The 21,356-nt window shown below is 34.3% G+C and overlaps 1 protein-coding gene across 13 annotated transcripts in view; it reads right to left on the reverse strand.

Moving 5' to 3' along the window:
• Positions 1-518: 518 nt before the first annotated feature.
• The window catches only part of QKI (QKI, KH domain containing RNA binding), a 169,507-nt gene continuing 148,669 nt past the window's right edge, over positions 519-21,356 (reverse strand). For 2 of the 13 annotated variants that reach the window (XR_004261280.1, XR_004261279.1), the window contains exons 5-8: positions 17,007-17,094; positions 15,335-15,634; positions 12,262-13,112; positions 519-8,373 (exon numbers count right to left, since the gene is read on the reverse strand). Coding sequence is in view for 7 of the 13 variants with exons in the window: in XM_032253121.1 (XP_032109012.1) it covers positions 8,357-8,373; positions 12,262-12,336; positions 15,335-15,634; positions 17,007-17,094 (480 nt within the window). In the remaining 6 variants the exon portion in view is untranslated. Of the gene's footprint in view, positions 8,374-8,934; positions 14,388-15,334; positions 15,635-17,006; positions 17,095-21,356 lie in introns of those variants that run through there. The other 11 variants (XR_004261278.1, XR_004261277.1, XM_032253121.1 and 8 more) reach the window with 7 other exon arrangements.

Genomic DNA, 21,356 nt, shown 5'->3' on the forward strand with positions numbered 1-21,356 from the left:
ATTGGTGTTGTCCGTATCAGTGATGTTTTCCTTGTAGAGTACAAAATCTCTCTGCCAAATAGATTCATAGAGTTTAGTGAAAGGACATAAAGTCAAGCTTACACTACATTTTTTCTTTCATGTCTCTCCATGCCAAGTTGCTTTAATTCCAAGAGTAATGGGACGTTTCTAACTCATTTTAGAATCAACAATACTTAAGGATGACAGACCACTTCTAGATGTGCTATCAAACTTTTCCACTTTGTTTCACTTGAAAACTACTTTACTGCCAGTAGGCCAAAACCTGATGCCTGAATACTAGCTCTGGATGAGGCATATGCATGTTTGATTTGCTAATCTAGCTTTCTTCCCCGAGAGTCAAATTTAACTCAGCTTCAGGTGTTTTCACAGGCATTGCGTTCCGCCCATGAACTTTCAAGTTTTACATTTTCCCACCACCTAAGAATCTAGAGTCAGTTTAAATTCTGGACAACTAATGCCATTTTACCTCAGTGAGAAAGCAATCAACAAAAACATAATTCATTAACATATATCGTTTAATTAAAATGTATCCAACTTTCCACTTATACTACTAGTATGTCTTAACTTCGTAAACCAAATCATTTAAGACAATGAATATAATAAGGGAAGCATTAAAATTCAGGTTTCAAGCATAGCCAAGGCACTTTACTTTCATCATTCCCAACCTTGACAGTTCTAAGTTAAAGGATTGATCATAAAATCTTTAGTCAACTCAAATAGTTCTGCAAGAATTGTGGATTCATTTGCAAATATTTTCTTCTCCTTTTGCTCTTAGTCATTTTTTTCCTGTAATAACTTTATTAATACCCAGTTATCAATGTATATAGAATAGGATACTTTAAGAAAACAAAGGCTATAGATTTTCATCCCAAGAGACAGTCTTTAAAATTGGAACTGTTGTATAGCATATAAAAACAAGCACTTTCAGAGAGTATACATTATGTACATATATACTTCACAAAATAGCATTACACGGGAATAATCTAATTTTAATAAAGTTTTTTTGGGGAAAGTTGTGATGCCAAACTTATGACTATTATTTTAGATATATTTATAGTCAACTATTAGATGGTCAATTAGTTTAACTGCTAAGACCACCGCAAATTATTGTATGAGGTAATCATAAAAAATTACATTAGGAGGAAAATCCAAATGTCTAATCCTTCCACTCACTTAATAGAAGTCCTTCTTTAAACAGTAAGAAATCCAATATGCATGAATAAGTGACTAATAATTTTGATAGAACATTCATCTGATTTTGCAGAAGGAAAAACATCGAAATCTATTTTATGCCATCCCTTTTGAGAAGTTGGTTTGAAAGATCACCATCCTGGACCAGGAGACAAGCAGATATCCACAGGAGCTGGGCAGAGGGTGGGGAGGAAGGATTAAAGCAAGACAGGAGTAAGAAAACCAACAGCCCAAGTGTGACACGAGAGACAGGAAGGAGTGGTGGGGTGGCGATTAACCAGGGAATACTTGGCTTAAGGGGGTAGTTTGATTACTCAAGTTTCAGCTGGTGCCTACTATGTGACAATACATGTTTGGGCTTTCTAGACATTTTGATTTTTGAGGAGGAGCACATTTTGTGAAGAGATTTAAAAAAAAAAAATCTAATATGGGCAATCAGACTTTTTTATTAGTGTTTCCACCTTCAAATGATGGCAAGTAGTTTAAAAAGCAAAACACTGCATAAGCCAAACCAAGCACACCTTTGGGCCACCAGTCTGTATGACATGCCACAGATCCTACACCTGTGGGCTACTTTTACAAACCATCCTGCTGAGGAAAACTAAGGTTCCAGTGAGCAAGAGGAAAGAAGGCAGAGGTACTTGGAGATGATGTAAATAAGGAAGACTGGAAAACTTAAGGTACAAGGAGTCAAAACATTTAGATGTTAAAGAATCCTAAAGGTTTCACACTACTGGAAACAATTTTTAAAATAAACCAATTCTACTTTGTTCCACAAGTTAATGACACTAGTTCTTCTCATGAATCAAGTTTTGGTCAGCATTCCTTTCTTCTTTCTTACATATAAAAAACACATAAAAGTTGTGCCATTTATTAAAAATAAAAAATGTTAACTATCTTGGATGCACAGTCCAACTGAGGAACACTAAGTCTGTTTACTAATCTCCTTTAGTAACTAAAATCAGGGTGAATATTATGCTCATCTTCTAATTTAGAACTCCAGAATGTCAGATGCTTACATTTTTTTTTAAATAGTGTTGAAAACCTCAATAAAATTGAAAGTGTGCATTCTTTGTTCTATATTTATACATGCATTTCTGGAGGTGGAGAATAAGCAGCACTTTCCAGCTGCAGTTGGCTGGACAGGATGAAGCACATGTACTTTTTCCAGTTGTTTATTGCACTTCACGTACAGTCATATGCAGTTCTCCGTTCACGTGTGGGAACACCTATTTCAACTTCTATAGATATATATACACACGCCATTTCCACAAGTAAAATTTTAAATGTTTCATACATACCACTACAATATAAACCATAAAAGATATATTTGGTAATAAAAACTTAATAGCACTTTTTAAAGTTATAAATTAACTTTTACCCTGGAAGCTGTGATCTTCCCACAATGTGGTATCTTTTGCCGAGAAGGGGCAACAAAATTATAATGTGGAATCAATACTGTGTGCTGCTATTTGCCGCACCTATTACCTCCTTCTACTGTGAATGAATTCCTCCACCTTCTCTCCCATCCCCTGGCAATTAGTGCAGCAGAGACATAGACAGGAGAGGCCTGTGCACAAGTTAACCAGTTTGATTCCGCATTGAGGGCACGAGTGCATATAATGTAGGTAAATCTCTTCATATCAAAGGCATCTCAATTTTGATCACTTAAAAGCAGCTACATATAAAATTAGATGTGAATCACATGGTATTTCTAAAATATTGTCCATAAAGTTATTTTTTCCATTTGAAATAAAGGCATTAAAGAATTCGTGACAATGTAATAAACTACTCTATGCAATTAGAAAATTTGTGAATTCAGAAAGTTGGAGAATAATTTTTGCTAAATGAATTATCGTTTGGCAGTATGTTCTCTTCTACCAAAAATAGTTTGAAATGCCGTAATGGCTACGTCTTACCAAGGAATAAAGACAGGCATTTCATCCTGGTCCAACAGGCAAAACCACCCCCACCCCACCCCCAAACTAAAAAAACCTTAGGCTGTCACATGTTAAAGTGTTATGACTTTTATATATTTATAAATTTCAAAGAGTCTTGATTTGGTAATGAGCAATTTCATTTAAACCTATCATTTGCTTTTGGCACACTAAAAAATTAGGAACTTTATCTAGTGTTTAGAAAACTGTAATGACACCAATTGTGTTTATGTATACACATGCAGGTTTTATGGGCAGGGTGCTTGAATGATCTCTCACATGTGGAGCTACCGTGCCGGGGTGCATGTGAATAACTACTTTCACATTCAGTTTTCCCTGACATTTTGCCTACAGAAAAAAAGATGTTTAAGTACATTAATTTCGCCAACTTCTTGACTGAAAGCTCAATTTTCAATTGTTTTTTTTTTCAAATAGTTTCAATCAATAAACTGACCCTAGAAATTTTACTATTCTGGGAATTTGGTAGTTTCATGTTTAATACTATTGTAACCTGTATAAAAAATCCGTAATGTGATTCTAGGAATTTGGCAGTTTCATGTTTAATAATATTGCAACCTGTATAAAAACTGAAATGTTATCTGCACCTTTTAAAACTTTTTTACATTTCTTACATAAAAGGTAGCAATGACATAATTATACATAAAGTAGCCTTAATTGAAAATGAGATGAGTATGCATTCATAGGCTTCAGAGAATAGTACATTGCATAGAAATTCATCAATTTAAGTGACATGGCACCATGACAACTTGTATATTAGCAGCTTGACAGCCATCTTTGAACTCTCACAGACTACTACATGAACTATATGGCAAGGAAAACTTGTACAAATAGCATGCTAAAGACCTGTCTATCAAACAACAGCACACTGCCCACCGCTCCCATCAGAGAAATGACCAGGTTTGTTTACATGATCCAAATAACCATCTCAATGGTGATTAGCTGTTATCACTCAAATCAGCCATCATTACTCTGTATATTATCTATATATGTATGTGTGTATATATATTGATGAAATGAGAGTATCTTGACAATCTGGTTAAGAGCATACTGGTATAGTTTTGTCTTCTATTATATGTAACTCATTTAAGCCGCACATTTTAGAACTCTAAATAAATAAAATGTAATTTACAAAGATATATCGTTATTTACAAATGCAAAAATTCATCCTGAGAATTTTATCTAAGAGAATTGTTTCACAGAAAAAAGCAAGTACCAATCTGTGAAATAAAAATGCACCTTGAGTTAAAGAATTCATAATTACAGGTTAATTTGCCAAGTTTCAGCCAAGAAAAGCATGAAGATATTTAAGAAACCTTAAACTGGTATGCATGCAAGAAATTAATCATACACAACTTTTCAAATCTTGTAGTCCTTCCCTCTTAAAGTTTTCTGAGGAAAACTCAATAATATGCTAGGGTTCTTTACCTCACTGGAAAGTGGTGGAGCTCTGGGCCACCGGGGCCACCAAGAGAGACAGCCAGGGAGCCTTTGGCTTCACCCAAGTTGAGCCCCCTAATAGGAGCAGTTAGCCAAAGAAGTTCAATGCTTTCCAAAGGAAAAAGGTCAAGTTAAAACAAAAACCTACATAAAGGTAAAATATCAACAGTTTCTCTGCTTTACAATGTGACCATAAAATTACTTACAGAAATTAAAAGAAATGGTTCAACAAAGAATCAAACTGGTTTCTCCAGGTATATACCATTACAATGTATCTTTTTACTCTTGATGCTGTGAGCAGACAGTGATTATTTTGGAGAAGGAAAAATAAGGTGTGGAATTAGTAAGGCAGATGCTAAAAGGCAAGTGGCAAGAGCAGAAGACTGCCTCAAACAAAGGCTACTTTGTTCCCATCTCTACGGCACCTACCTTCCCTCCCCACCAGGTAAAAGACCAGAATAATCAAAGCCATTTTAAGAGTAGTGTGCGGAACTGTCAGCTGACAAACAACATAAAAACAAGTCACGCTATGTTATCTGTGGTCACGTTCTTCAGGGTTAGTCCAGTAACTCAAGACTTTACATTCTTTTGTCTTTATTTATTTTAATTAAACATATAAAGGTTAATAAACAGACACAGTCCAGAGTTAGTAGGTTGGTATTATAACATTTATTAAAATAATGCTATGGGTTAATAGAAACAGCAAAGAACCAAAGAATTAAAATGCAAGCTATGTAAAATCCCAACTAAAACCCAAAAGTGTCTAATGTATTCATTCATTAGCTAACTAAAAGCCCAAAAAAGACAAGACACCCAATATAGTAAAGTACTGCAAAACAATTGGCAATTTTCAGTTATCAAAATTGTGGATTTTGCATTTTGTATCTTTTTCTCAATCAAGAAAAAAATTCTTTTTGAATGTTATATAACATACATATAAAACAAGATAGAAAAATACATTATAAACTTGTAACAATGGCTGTAAATACATTATCTTACATGTTTCTCATAGGCAATAGGTTGGTTATGGTACATACATAGCATGAAACTACTAAGATAATAAAGAATAGACAAAAATACATGTCAGCTGTACGATAACATACAAGCGACACTCCCATCTACCCACGCTAAAAAATTACATAATACTGTCAGAAAAAAAGTCTTAAAAACTACATATTTTAATAAGAAATAAATTCAATAAAGAATGATAATACTGAGAACCAAGGCATTCAGAGATTTCAAAAGTCATGCTTTTTTTTTCAGTTGATCCAAAATTTTGTCAACCAAGTTTTCAAAAGTTTGCTCAGAGCCAACATTACCCATAAATGTCACACATTTATTATTTCATACATTTACTTTCTTCCCCATAAAAGACCTTTGATAAACATCTAAAATGTCCAGGTATAACATAGTTGAGATGAAATTGGGTCAAATACTGGTATTGTTTTTAATAACTATCACCTCAAGTGTTTGAGTGCCGCAAATTGATTCAACCAACCAAACAATATAAAAATCAAAATGGCACAGCATATACTGTAAATAAATCAAAACTGTATGTGTAACAGAAAGACAAAGCAGTGGCATATTAAACCAAAACTAGCTGGATACAAAACAATGAATGTCTATTGCATAGTAAATAAACTGACAACGGTTTCCAAGTGAGACAAGATGGCAGGGGAGGTCGCCAAGAAGGTACTGACTAAGCTTCCTGCTGACCTCTGACTGCGACGCTGGGAAGGTGTGGAAGAGGGGACGAGTTGATAAGCTGGAGGGGAGTCCACCATCACTTGAGATTTGCCACATCTGGTACTGAGCAGTTAATGATTATTCACTCAAGTGTTTAGATGTAGGCTGTGAACACAAATTGCTTGAACTATATAACTGTTTGAACTTCTGGAGAAATTAGAAGCTTAAGCTGAAATGTGGTTGAGTATTATACGCACTATGATGCTAGTTTTTCACATTTTTTTAAACCTAAAGGGTCGGGGAGGCAGAGGTTACTGAAACTGTAAAGAGATGCATTACACATGTTATCTGGTATGATATAAAGACGTGGTTACATTTGGGTTATTTAAAACACTGTTTTCCAGAATGAAAATCACAAAGAGTCACTTTCGTGAAAACATTTGCTAGGGATCCTATTATCTCCAATTAATTAAAAACAAAATAAAAAACAAAACAAAATGAATGCATCCCCCTTCTCCAAATAAAACAAAGCTCTAATTTTGTCTGAAGTTCAGGTTACACATAATTTTTATCTCAGAGTCCTTTGGGTTATCATTGAAGACTGGAATAACCAAAAGTATTCAATTATAATTTTTTTAAAGAATGATGTTTTAAAACTTGCTAGTCAGGCATTAGAAAAATTATCAAATCTCTTCACAGTATCAGATTTGGCAAATTTGCATCAAGGTAATGTGGCAAAAATCATATGATTCAAACCATCAACTCATTTGTCTCCCTCTTATTTTCTTTCACATACTGGGCGACTGAGTAACATGCATTAACTTGTATTCTGAGGGAGGAGCTGATCTTTATGAGACACTTGACTAAATGACCATGAAGAAAAATAAGGCACTTTCTTTTCTTTAGACTTATTCCAATACTTAAAAAATAAAAAAGAAAGACAAAAAGGCTCTTTTGGTCTTTTGTTTCTTGACAACCACCAGAAAAAATCATTTAATGAAATAAAGGGTTTCTTTGTTCTTTTTTTTTTTTTATAACACTTGAAAGTATAAAATGCTACATTTCCAAAAATATATATATTTTTTTCTGCACCAGCACCCTTGTATAGTAAAAGTATCTACTTTTTTGTTCATTTGTTTCAATGCACTACACTTTATCTACAATTTCATTACATGTATACAGCAAATAGGCAAGCATGGCTTTTACATCCTTAATGATTTTTTTCTATACAGGGAGGTTTAAAAAAAAATACTTGAACAGTTTGCCCAGTAATGTGACACATAATGCATGTACCTTGTTCTCATATATTTTTTAGAAGGTGTAAAATAAAGATTCAGTAATTTTAACTCAGATATTTGTCTTTTTAAAAATAGTGTTGCAGTTTTGTTATTTGCATTACTTTTCAAAACTCCTTAAGTTTCTCCTCTCATGGCACACTTTCCTCTAATACTTCAAATTTTGGCAGGCAATATAAAAAAGGCTGCAACTTCTGCCCTTTGAGGGCACTGTAGTGACTAAACAGCATATCAAATTTTGAATACTTTTTGAAATCACTTCACCAACCAATGACATCCCTGACCGAAGGTTCATGCATGATGCATCATCACACAGTACATTCAGAGAGAGCTTTAACTTCACTATGAGAAGAAAAAGATTCCTAGAAGTCTCTCACAGTAACTGCCTCTGTCATTGAGTAGTTAAGGGCCATCTGTCTCCCATTCTTAAGAGAGGCCTTCTTACCGTTCGCTTAGGGTGGGATATTAGAAGATGATCAGTGCTGTGGGATGAATTGGGCCTTATTGCTTTACTACTATTCAGTGCAGGTTCTAGAACCACTTTCACCCAAACAGGAAAAAAAAAAAAAAAAAAAAAAAAAAAAGCTGAGTTGGAGGACAACAATTTCTTTGTCTTTTGTTTGGTTAGATGGTAAGACGAACGGACAAGTGCCTCAGCTTGCTGCACTGACGACAGGCAAGCAAAGGCGATTACCAGTTAACTGATCAGCAGGCAGGCATGGTCAGGTCATCATTGGGTGAAGAGTTCAGAGGTCAGAAGGTCATAGGTTAGTTGCCGGTGGCGGCTGGGTGGTTAGAAACAAAAAAAAACAAAACAAAAAAAGAAAAGAAAAGATAGAGAAGAGATTAGTTTCAGCTAGTGACGGCTTAATGACAACATGAAAAACTAATCACAACTAATAAAAAAAAAGCATGTTTAATTCTGACAAACTGACACCATCTACAGAATACAATTAAAATCATGACAATTTCATATCATGATTTGAACAAATGAAGAAGAGCCCACTCCCACCAAAAAAAAAAAACAAAAAAACAAAAAAAAACAAACTGGTTAACAAGAAAAAATAGAAATAAAATACAACTAACAACTAATAGTTAGTAGCAGTCAATGAAGGAAACTGAAAAACAACAATGAATAGGTTTGATATACAGAATTTTTAAACAGTCAGTGCAGTTATCAGTATCTGACTGCTATTAAGCATTAGTATTCTCTCAGATGCAAGCATTAAAGCAACTATTAATGATGGATGTGATTATTAATAACTGATGATTAACAGAAAAGAATCTAAAGAAATTCAAAATTCTATGAACAATCTGGTTCAACATAAACTCTGGGCCAAACAAGGTTTCTTTTGTTCAATAAATGTTTATTGCTTTTTCAATTATTCTATTTACAAACAACATGGAATTTCTTGGCCTCATGATACAAAGCAATACTAAACTGTAGTCTAGCAGTATAGGCAACATCATGGGAACCAGAAAATGGCCAGGCCTTTTGCACTAGCCAACACTTTCCAGTTGAAAATACTATTTTACACATATAGAACACTTATAAAATGCACTTGCATGTAAACACTGTAAAATCCTGCCATTTAAAATTCTACACTCAAAAAGCTCTAAGTACATCAAAAAATAGAAGAAATTTCTAATTGATACCAATAAGGCATTGTAAAACTACAAACAGCTTTCTTTATTCAATTTCAAAGCTAATACTCTGCAAATACAATAAAATCTGACATTTCATATACATTCCTGCTTTATATTTTTATATTTTAAAAGAAGCCACCTGTAAATACTATTTTCTTTTGCAAAATAACAAAAAGGACAAAAAAAATTTAAAAATTACAGTAAAACATAAAGTAGTTCTCAAGTGGAAAAGTTATCATTCCCAATATCCTTGAGTTGTTCCTTCCTTAATCAACCTTTGTCACATTCTGCTTCACCAAACTTGGTCCACTTAAACAGTAGTATAATTTTTAAGACTCATTCAACAGCTTAATTATTTCTACTATATTCTGAGGTTTGATAGAATTTTCTGTACTGTTGCCATTGTGACTAAGGCAGAGGAGATGTGAATGAAAAGATATTCAGTGCAAAGTGAGATTCTGTGCCACTTCATAAATCAAAGCCCAGAAGGTGTAATGTTCAGAGTTTAAATGATCTAAATCATGGACTGATTTACCTTCATATGACAAAAATGCTTTCTATAGTCTATCATTTAGAACAGTTTATAAATACTACAAAAATACTGTATCTTCAATGTGACCAAATCTTCCCTGAATTTCTTAAAAAGTGGAATTTTTTAAAAATAAAAATTGCTGCTCCGAAATCATAGAACAAAATAAATATTTAACATGATGTAGTCTTACTACTTTACAGGTATTCCAAAATATAAAATCTTAAAGCATTTTTGATATTAAACTTTTGATTAAAATTGTTTTAAGTTTCTTATACAAATTATATAAGTGATGGTTTTTGTATTATTCAGAAAACTTTCTGACTTCTTTTTCGCATGTGGAATATATAAACAAAGCAAGTGACCATTTCTATATACCAGTACACCTAGACCACATCCTCTGCCAAGTCTTGGCCTCCTACACAGGTGTGTCACCCATGCAAGACCGTATGGTTCATTACAACTAAAAAGTCAGTTGGTCTCTAACAGGCTTCAAATTCAGTTTTGAAATATATATAAAGAGGTGGGTTTACTTTAAGTAAAGAACTAGATATTGGTCAACCATGTAGTATGCTAAACATTCATATAGAATTACATGGTTATATGTCCAAGGGCTGAGTTTCTTTGCATTAAATGAATGCTTATACTAATAATCATCTCTTCAAAATATTTTTTAAAAATAATTTTAACCTCAAAAATAGAGAAAACAGTAGTATCATAAAATAATTTAAGTGAAGGACTTCAGACATCTCCCTTAGACCCAGTGAGTGCATACAGTGATAAGCATATGAGTATTCTGTTACTAAAAAAGAAATGAACATTTCAGTTTGCTGACATTGGATTTTAAATAAAAACAGTGACAGGGCTAATCAAAACATGTAACTACAAAAGAGCCATACATGGAATGTGTCACAATTTTCCAAATACAATAAAATCTTCCTCAAATAGGTCCAACTATCTCAAGGCAGTGGAGTATTAAGTAGGCCAATAATTATTGTGTTAAAGCAAAATGGTGAGAAATCTTTTAAATAGGGAAGGATTAGCTGGAATGTGGGGGGGTTTTTTAGAACAGCTGTAGACATTAGCAATATGAATAAAACCTCAAATTATTCATGGAATTGTCCAGTTTCTTTAAAATGACAGCGGCTTTCCAAAAACTTTCCCCATCCTTATGAGACATGCTCATACAAAACACTTACAAGGAATATCATCTTCATAGATGACTACGGAGCTGGGGTCTATTTTGTTCACTGAATAATCACTATAAGTGATGTAACACATTAGTTTAAAAGTCTTTGAGGTTCTTTAATTACGGATTATACTAAACAAATATCAACAATGTCTTTGGAAAGCCATTTTATTTCTGATGTGGACAATGGTTGTGTCTAGTATTTATCATCAGTACTCAACGTAATCACATGAAGCAGAAGGTCCTTCATAAATTCACAGAAGATGTATAATTGAAGTACAAAATCCAGCACTTTTACCCCACTAATATTAGAGACTTTGATCAATTTAATTTGTAGGAAACAAATGTGCCATAATAGAAACTTGTAAAAAAAAATCCTTTTTCACTGCCATGCTTGAGATTCCTATTTTGAGACAGAAAAACTTAGAAAACAATTCAATGTCAGTAAGCCGAAAATACCATTCCTCAATAAGCAAAAATAATTTATAAAAGGGTCCAAGGGCATATATAGGACACAAATTATAAAAGTTGTAAAGGAGAAAAATGAAGACTTATTTTCCAGTCACAGGTTAGTCAAAATGAGTATTCACACAGCTGGATCTCATAATATCACCACAGAACGTCAAGAGACAGTTTACCTTCAGATAATATATTTTAGCAGCAAATTACAAAAATCAAAGGATCCATTTTGGCAAGAGAATGTAAGAATAAAAGGGGATAGATGCTCTAATTTATTTTTAAAAAATCCAACTACATGAAAGTTATCTTCACAGTCCTCACTTCGTTGATTTCAGCTAAGTACTTGACATGTGAACCCTCACGTTTATACAGTGGCTCAAATATAAAAGAAAAATGGAAACTAAATCTTCAGTTTTCTCCAAAAGTACACAGGAGGCATATAATCCTTTACTTCTCTCATTAAAGCACCATCCGTTCAATTCATTTTGCAATACCATCCCCAAATTTCAGGAATTTTAAAAGGTAAATTTTAGCAAAAGTTATTAATGAAAATGACTGAGGCAACATCAAAATTTAGCTCCCCAAATTGACTAATTTATGTTTTAGTAGGAATAAATCATAGTACATAATAATAGAAGATTTAATAAGTTAAAATATGAAGGGAGAAAAGAACAAAACAAAACAAAAAAACCCAACCCTTAAATCTGTCAATGATCATAAACAAATTTAGAAAAGGAAAAGAAACTGTATGCAGGTAAGCAATTACATTTTTCCATCAGGTGTGGTGTTGCAAATTTTATGGACACCCAACGCATTTCTTATAGACAAGAACTGCAGAACTAAACTAACCTCGGTCTGCGGTCACAATCCTTTGGTAAGGATGGACACGCATATCGTGCCTTCGAACTTTAGTAGCCACCGCACCTAGTTAAATTGCAATTACCAAGACAAAGTTAGAAAACATTCACAAGGGGGAAAAAAAAACATTAACAGCAGGTTTATCAAAATGGATTTCAAATGTTCATTTACTACAAAAGTTTAAGAAACACGTTAAGGCACAGTAGTTTTAAAACTAACCATAATATGTCATGTATATATGCATCTATTAATATTGCATTCATTTCAAACATCTTGGCCTTAACCTATTTTATCCATTCATTTACAATCCCCAAGTTACAGTATTTCATGAACTCTATTAGATCCAAACATATTTAAGCTTTACTAGTCACATATTCACTGAAGTGCCTTTCTTGCAGCAGGACTACTTAAATAATGCCATGTTTAATACTGACAATTATTTGCTAACCTTAAGACCACTTCAAGAGTTTATCACTTAAAAAGGTTTAAAAGCAATTCTTAAAGCCTACAGATTGTGGTTTTAAACTCTGAGTCAATAAGTATGAACTGCAATGAATTAGGTGATTAGTAAAGCAAACAGTATAGTACACTTAGCAGTCAGTATACTACTATACACTCCTTTATAAATTACCATTACTGTGTAATATTACAGACTAAACCAAATTAATAACATAATTTTACTTTATATCTATGTGCAAAAAGTGCAAGTAAGTCACTGACTGCTAGGCTAAGCTTTTTTCCCCCGGAGGCTGCTGAGACTAAGCATTTGTTAAATTCAGATCTGATGAGGGTTCAGTTAAGACCGTTCTTGAATTCTTAGCCTTTCGTTGGGAAAGCCATACCTAAAGATAAAAGGAAGGGAATTAAAAATTAGTCATCAATGAAGATTTGATGCTAATACCAATCTCCTCACTACTACCAACACACATGTCTGCATCTGTTTTGAAGGGCACTGCTTATTTTAAAATAATTTAATGTGAGACGTGACATAAATAGCATGCATGTTATCTGTGTGCAAATTTATTATAACTTAGCAATTTAAAATAATTTTCTCAGTTCTCCAAGTGGTCAATATCATGTTTTACTGCTTAGGTGGCAAGGCAAGAAATACAATTAACCATAATAGATTTTTTCATTTGGCACTTATTATTATTATTCACCTTATGAATGCCAATTAGGGATATGCACATTTTGGTCTTTATTTTGCCAGGCTACTAATTAAGTTTTTATAAGTAAAAATTTTCCAACAAACAAAAGACATGAAGCTTTACAATGAGAAACAAACTTTACTGCAGTGCCTCTTGCTATTTCTAAGCAGTAAACTGGTTCATCACCCCTTATTCATTTTAGATAAGGTAATCAAATACAAGTACAGTTCCATGTGGCAAAATCAGGGAGATCTTGCATTGAAAGTGCTGGAACAGCAGCTGGTGGTAAGAGTCCTAGCCCTGCAGGAAGTCAAGAGTCATAACTCCTCGGGAACAGATGCTGTGGGTGCAGCAGAGAGGAGTTCTGGGAAAAGGAGCATGCACGGGACCACAAGACAGAGTATTAATAGAAAGGAAAACTTAAACAAGGTTACAGGTTACATGTTATTTTAAAAATGCTTCAAGAAATGTGCAACAGAGACAATCCTCTCATAAACAGTTCTGTGGTATAATTCTGACCTGCAATTACTTTATACAATGATTTAAACGGAAAACATGTACAATGAAATGTATTTGTTCATGAAACAAAGGGCACCTGAGTGCATGCACACACACAGATAACATACAGAGCATCATGGTTTTCTTTACTTGAACAATGCATTTTCTAGTTTAAATCTTAGTGTTCCAGTTCATTAAAGATTTTCAAATTTTTATAAATCAATATTAATGCTGGGAAAAAAAACCTTAAAAAATCAAAGTCCTAAAAGTCAACAGCATGCATGCAGCACCAAGGTCATATACAATTCAGGAAAAAAGGTATTCAAATTTTGTCTGGTAAAACAAAGGGGTTGCACAGAAACAGTTTGTTCCACATTGACTGGTCGTGTTATAACAGCTGCTGTATTCTAGTCCTTCATCCAGCAAGTCAATGGGCTGAAATATCAGGCATGACTGGCATTTCAATCCACTCTATAAAAAAAAGGCATCAGTAATGTCTTTTTCAAGCACACCACTTTTTATTCATGTAAAACCAAGCGTTTATATTATGATTTTAATTTTTGCCTTAAGTGAGATTCTGAATTCAGTGATTTGGTATTTATTTAACTATTCTACACGGTACTACTGAAATTAAGAGTTCTCTCTCATGTTTAATATGATTAGGACTTCAAAAGACAAGAAATGAAAAATCTTAAGAATGCAACTACAGTCATGCGCTGCATAACAACATCTGGTCAATGATGGACCACATATAGTGGTCCCATAAGATTATAATGGCTATGCCACACAGCCTGTGTGTAGTAAACTCTATCAACTATGTCAGTGAAAGTACACTCTATGATGTACATCAAATGATGAAATTGCCTGACAAGGCAATTCTTAGAATGTATCCCCGCTGTTAAGCGATGCATGACTGTATTTACCTGGTCCCTTTCATATTTTAAGTGATCACAAATATTACAAAACACATACAATAATAAGGATTTTATAAAGATCTCAAAATACTTTCAAATGGAAGTTTAAACTTTTTCCAACAACTACATAAATCTGTGAGACAAAATAAATCTAAGTTTGAGAAGTGGAGTTGATGGAGGTGACAGGCCAATGGCGTGGGACCTAAAACTCAGAATGGCATCAGTAATGTCAAATGTAAAAAGTATCTGTTAAAATGTACACAACAGATTTACCCAACCAAACTGAACCTGAGTTACCAAAGTAGATCTGAATAAATTTAAGGTGCAATTATTTCAAAGGGGAAGGCTTATGAGAGGCTGAAATAAAACAAAATGTAGTTTTCAGTCTTTCCTAATGGAAACTTGTCTTGCCTTTCCAAAACTGATAAAATCATTTCAAAATCTGGGGGAGCAAAACTATTTATAAAGAAGAATGCTGTTAAGCCCATGGGGAGAAGAACTTACCTAATACACCACTAGGTTCAATAGGATACTCAAGGATTGATGTAGCTGGTGCCAATGTGTAAGGGTACTCATAGGGTGTATAGATTAAGCCAGCTTCGGGCCCTGGAGGAACTATTGCAGCAGTTGGGTGAGGAGTTCCGTTTGGCATGACAGCGGTCTGTATTTGTCTGATCAAAGGCATTATGGTAGGGCCAGCCGGCGTAGGAGTACGCAGGGCAGCTGGTGGGAGAACCGGCGCAGGCCCAGTAATAATCCTTGGAGCAGCCTGGGCTGTTGCTGCAAGAGAAAAGGCAAGGGCTGCTACAGTAAGCAAGGAAATTTAGAAAGAAGTGTAGAGACAGCAGTATAAAATATGGGAAAATGAGAGGGGAGTAGGAAAAAGAAAGGAAAAAGCAGGAAAGAAGAAAAATAAAAGGAAATCATTAGTACATGCGCTGATCACACAAAAATGCCAAAGCACACCAATCAAATGCAAACAGCTTTCCCTTTCCCAATGTGATTAAGAATGTGCAAAAATTAAAAAGCCATTGTAAAAAAAATGAATGACACCATTAAATAGGTTATATTTAGTTCATATACTTGATATATCTATGTTTTTAAGATTTCTTAAGACTAAAGTACATGCAAAAGCACAATGAAACACTTGCATTAACAGATGTTAAAAAATAATTTGTAACGAGAGTCCACAGAAACACAGTTTTGGTAGATTTCTATCTAAAGTACACCTTTGGTTTCAAAGTAAAATAAGAATAATTTTTATTGCATTAAGTTAGTCAAGTAATCACTAGGCATATATGTAAATTTCCAGCATCTGTGGGAACTAACGTCATAGAAAACATTAACAAGCTCTATTTCTAAATTCCTATTAACGATATACTCACATTTTCATGAGTAAATCAATAGAAACAATTTGTAAAGTAACTACTTTTAAACCCACTAAGTTGTCTGCATTTTGGAAAGCTAGCTAGAACTTTAAAATTTTACGTGTTTTTAAAAAATAATCAGTAATTAAACATGGTGTGTTCATATAAATGACATTTTTGAACCTTAAATTGTTTCAAAATATAAATTTCACATTATTTCATTTTAAACATAAAAAAGCTACTCTTTTATGGTTTATAAAAACATGCAGATACATATAAAAGCAGAAATAGAACTGAAAAAGAATTATCACCCACTGATCTCTGTGAACTCACATATGAAATCAACAGGGAAAAATACTGGAGGGAAAACATGCAAGCAAAGTGAAAGGACAGAACTCAACAGAGGGCCATTTCATTCAGATACACTTCAAATTCACCTTTTTAAATAGGCTTTTGAAATTTTGTCTTTTGCATAAATTTAACAAGATAAGCTGGAAGCTTTACATCTGTAGTTAACCAAATAGAAACTTTCTTAAACTCTTGAATTTAGAGATTGAGATTTCATTAAAATAATCTAGGTTTATAAACTCAAAACTTCAACATGCTGGCATAAAAAAAAAAAAATCAAGAGTGTCCTCAATTCATGAAAGCATTAAAAATAGGATTGTCAGTCCCATATCAAGTGACAGAATTACTTCAACTGTTCACTTGTATAAACTGTTCTTGTGTTGTGCTGCCAAAAAGGAAAAAAGTTTGTAGACAAAACAACGGAGACAGAGGTAACCCTGGGCCTCAGGGCTCATTCTTACGTGATTTAATGTTGGCATCTCTGTAGGTGCCATTCAGAATTGCAAGCTCCATCAGCTGCATCTTCTTCAGGCTGTCTTCTCCTTCTGCCTACACATGGAAAACACACGAGATACAAACATTTGAGACTGTCCACAAATATAACAGCTATATCTACGAATAAGCCTTAAAGTTAAGTATCATGTGACTATAGTCACCTGTTTCAATAGGGGAAAAATGATCGGGAACCAAAAGGTGCTAACACAAAGAAGCCTGTTTCCTCAGTGATGGCATGTTGATATTCAGGATATTGATCTATCTGGAAAATTTCTATGTCAGCTATACCGATTTATTAAAGTTTTCCTAGAAAGCTTTGCTTTTAAATCAAAATGAGTGAAAATATGAGATAAGACTAAATATAGCATATTCTCTTCAGCATCTATCATTTTAAAATTATTTTTATTAATCTTATTTTGTTTAGATACAGGGTCTTGCTCTGTTACCCAGGCTGGAGTACAGTGGCATGATCCTAGCTCACTGCCACTGAATTTCTAGGTTCAAGAGATCCTTTCACCGCAGCCTCCCAGGTAGCCAAGACTAGAGGTATGCGCCACCATGCCTGGCTAATTTTTTGGAGAGACAAGGCCTAGTTTTGTAGCCCAGGTTGGTCTCAAACTCCTGGCTTAAAGTGAGCCTCCTGCCTCAGCCTCCCAAAGTGCTAAGATTTCAAGTGTGAGCCACTGCACCCAGCCAGCATCTATCATTTTGCTGAATATTCCAAAACTCGGATGTGTTCATTAAACACACACACACACACACACACAATTTTAAACACATAAGATTTGATTGTAGAATTTAGGTAAGGAAATTTTATGCTTCATTCTTCAAAACAGGAAAATTCAGTGAAATTATAAGAAGTTCTAAAAATCGTGTGTTTAGCTCTCTTATGCCACCATCCCTGTCTCCTCTTTCAATCTAGTTGGCAAGTGCTATCAATGCTACAGCAATCTATCTTTAGGGTCACCACATTGTCCAAAGCAGGAAACATTTAAAATCAAAAAGGGACACTAACGATAACTATGCTAAAAATGTAAATCAGGAGAGTCTTTAATCATCAAAATGTTTGGCCATCCCATTTACCTTGAGTTCATCCCACTCCTTCCATTTACTGTTCTAGTCACATTTTTGGCACAGCACCCAAACTACTAAAACATGTTGCTAATGGTGTCTGTTTTTCCGATCCATCTATACACAAAGATCAGATTAAGTGCCCAAATCACAATTTTCTTCATGTTTCTTAACATTCTCATGTCTCGAAACACTTTCATGGTTTCTTACTACCTAAAAATATAAAAGACTTCATTCAACTGCCTATGATCTCTGGTCCAAAAATATCTTCTCAAGTTAAGCCCATTAACCTACTACTTTTCACACGTATGTAAGTAATATTGTAAGTCAAATCAGACTGCTCTCCACCACTCATTTCTGTGCATACTCCCACTTCCTCCATCCTTAAATGCTCCCTTGTGTACTGTTCTGCCCCTCTCTCTCTTTCCAAATCCTACTTATCCCCATCCCCACCAACTTCAACCTAAATACTACCTTCCTTTTCCAAAGGCCATCCCTAGATTACAGTAGATCCTCACTAATGTGGGTCAGTATGTTCTTCAAAACTAACTTTAAGCGAAACAATGGACAGCAGGTCCTCAAATAATGCATTGCTCTCAACATCCTTTCATTTTAACACAGAGGGGAAAAAAGGTTTCATTATACTCATTTTGTTTAAAGTTGTTATCTCCAAGAACCTACTGGCAAGGTTAATTGTTTCTACTTCAAATTATAGTCTGTTGCCTGTCACCACTCCCAAAGTAAGATGCATGAGAATAGGGCTTCTTTGTTACCACTGCCTAACCCCTGTGTTCCTACAGCCACTCCCAAGTTATTTGCTAGAACTTTTAAGTGACTGGTATGAGAAGTCTTTAACTTTATTTCCAAATCCCAAATGTTTAAGTCCACCATAAACTTTAGCCACAGCAAAATAAAGCAGATGAGGGTCTACCTATCAAAGTCTGTGTAGAGATAGAACTAAGTGCCCTCTACTTTTATGTGTTATTTAATCCTAATAACTTTACATGACTTTGTGATATTTACAATGAAAGTAACCCAATGAAACATTTTCTGATATAGTTTTGTTTCTCTCTGATTCATAAAAGGGGAAGGCCAACCAGGACACATGACAAGCTTCTCAGTGTTCCTTTCTATCCAAGCTGTACACAAAATTCCATTTTTGACACTGCAACAATGAATAGTGTAATATAATAACAGAACTGCTGAGTGAGCTTTTAGTAAATCACAAGAATTAAAGAAAAATATGAGTGAAATATAAAAGACAATGTTTTACATGCTACTGCCAATTTTTAAAAACCTACTTTGCAGATTACAGGTACTAGATACTTGCATGCCTATGGAATTTGAATCCTATCAACTTGTACAAAGATGAACAAAAAAATAAGTATGATCTTTGAAAGACATAGAAATTATTTGTTAAAAACAAAAATAAGTAAGATACCCTTGGAAGAATTAAATCCATTATAATAAAACTTCTTAAACTTATTTGCTAAAACTAGCCATCTGAAAGTTAAAACTTACCGAAAGTTGTTTCAAATTTAATTTATATATAAAAATGAAATGCCAAAAGTATTATAAATTATACTCTAAATCAAAAAAAAAAAAAAAAAAAAAAGAAAAGAAAAAAAGAAGGGCAGTAGGTTTACTTTCAGTCATCTACCATAGTGAGAAAGAAGTGATACAAGTTTGAAAATATCAGTAAATAAGTGGGCAAATTTAATTCCATCAAGGAGGAAATAAAGATGAAAGAAGTGTTTCCTGCAGAAGGAACAGGTGCTTGAAAACATGTTTGCACTGAACTGCTCCTTTTGGATAACAAAATAACTATTCATTATCTGGCAATGGAGTTTGTCAAACATGGGAGAAAGCCACAGAGAAAAATGATGGAAGAAATGCTTGCGCACACCACTGTGTGCACACTCCTGTAATTTGCAGGGCGCAGGATAATGAAAACAGAAGAGAGATCACCCTAAGGGAATAAAAATAAGAGCAGCATAGGCTTCATGAGGAGATCCTGGTGTAGTCTGCCATATGGTATTACTGGAGGTGACGGTATATTACACCAGAGCACAGCCACATTATCGCAGGGTACACTAATGCCTCCCAGAGAAGCACAGGATTTAGTCAACAGAGCTAGAATTTGATCCTAGGTGGTCTCAGTCCAGGATGGGCTTCACCCTCAAGTCCTGACCACTCCCCACCACTCTATTCACAGAAGACGATCCTATGTGTCTTAAGAGACTACAGGGTTCATTATAGAATTACTTTCATATCAAACTGGTTATTTCAACCTTACTGTCCTGGTTTTGACAATGAGGTTTGGCAGCACGTACCTGCCTAAAACACTGTTGAAAGTGTATGTCACCTCTTTTTCAAATATAAGTTCAGATGAGAAAACTAAGTCCAGAGGCTCTAGAACTTCTATGAGCCAGTTTTCAGACCAGTTTAACTGACCTCTTTTTTCTCAAAAATAACAACTCATCAAACAGGGCATCGTGAAGTTGTACATGTCAACTCCAGATAGTTCACAAAGTACCCTATAGAACCTTCATCAGGAATGAGTGCCCCTACAGAGACACAACACTGACTTTCACATTTGTAACATGAGTCATTAAAATCATATTTTGTAATACTGAATTCAAGTGATTATCTGGAATCTTATAACTTCTGATTTCCAAAGTACTTGCCCTATATTCAAGAATCATTTTTAAAAATGGAAGCAAAATTCACATGCAGTGGACTCCGAAGATCTTAAGGGCAATATCCAATCAGGATTTTTTTTTCCAAGTTTTTGTGGGCACACAATAGGTGTATGTATTTATAAGGTACATGTGATATTTTGATACAGGCATACAATGCATATTAATCATATCAGGGTAAGTGGGGTATTCATCACCTCAAGCATTTACCATTTCTTCGTATTATAAACAATCCAATTACACTTATTTTTAAATGTATGATAAATTATTGTTAACTGTAGTCAAGCTGTTGTGCCATCGAACACTAGATCTTATTCATTCTAACTACATTATTGTACCCATCAACCATTCCAACCACTCTCCCAACTACTCTTCCCACCCTTTGGTAACCATCACTCTACACTCTATCTCCATGAGTTCAATTGTCTTAAGTTTTCATAGCTCCCACAAAAAAGTAAGAACATGTGCAGATTCTCTTTCAGTGCCTGGCTTATTTCACTTAACATAATGACCTCCAGTTTCATCCACGCTGTTGCAAATGACAGG

The sequence above is a fragment of the Sapajus apella genome, unplaced genomic scaffold, assembly GCF_009761245.1.
Source record: "Sapajus apella isolate SASKATOON/1434 unplaced genomic scaffold, GSC_monkey_1.0 scaffold82, whole genome shotgun sequence".
NCBI classification, from domain to species: Eukaryota; Metazoa; Chordata; class Mammalia; order Primates; family Cebidae; genus Sapajus; species Sapajus apella.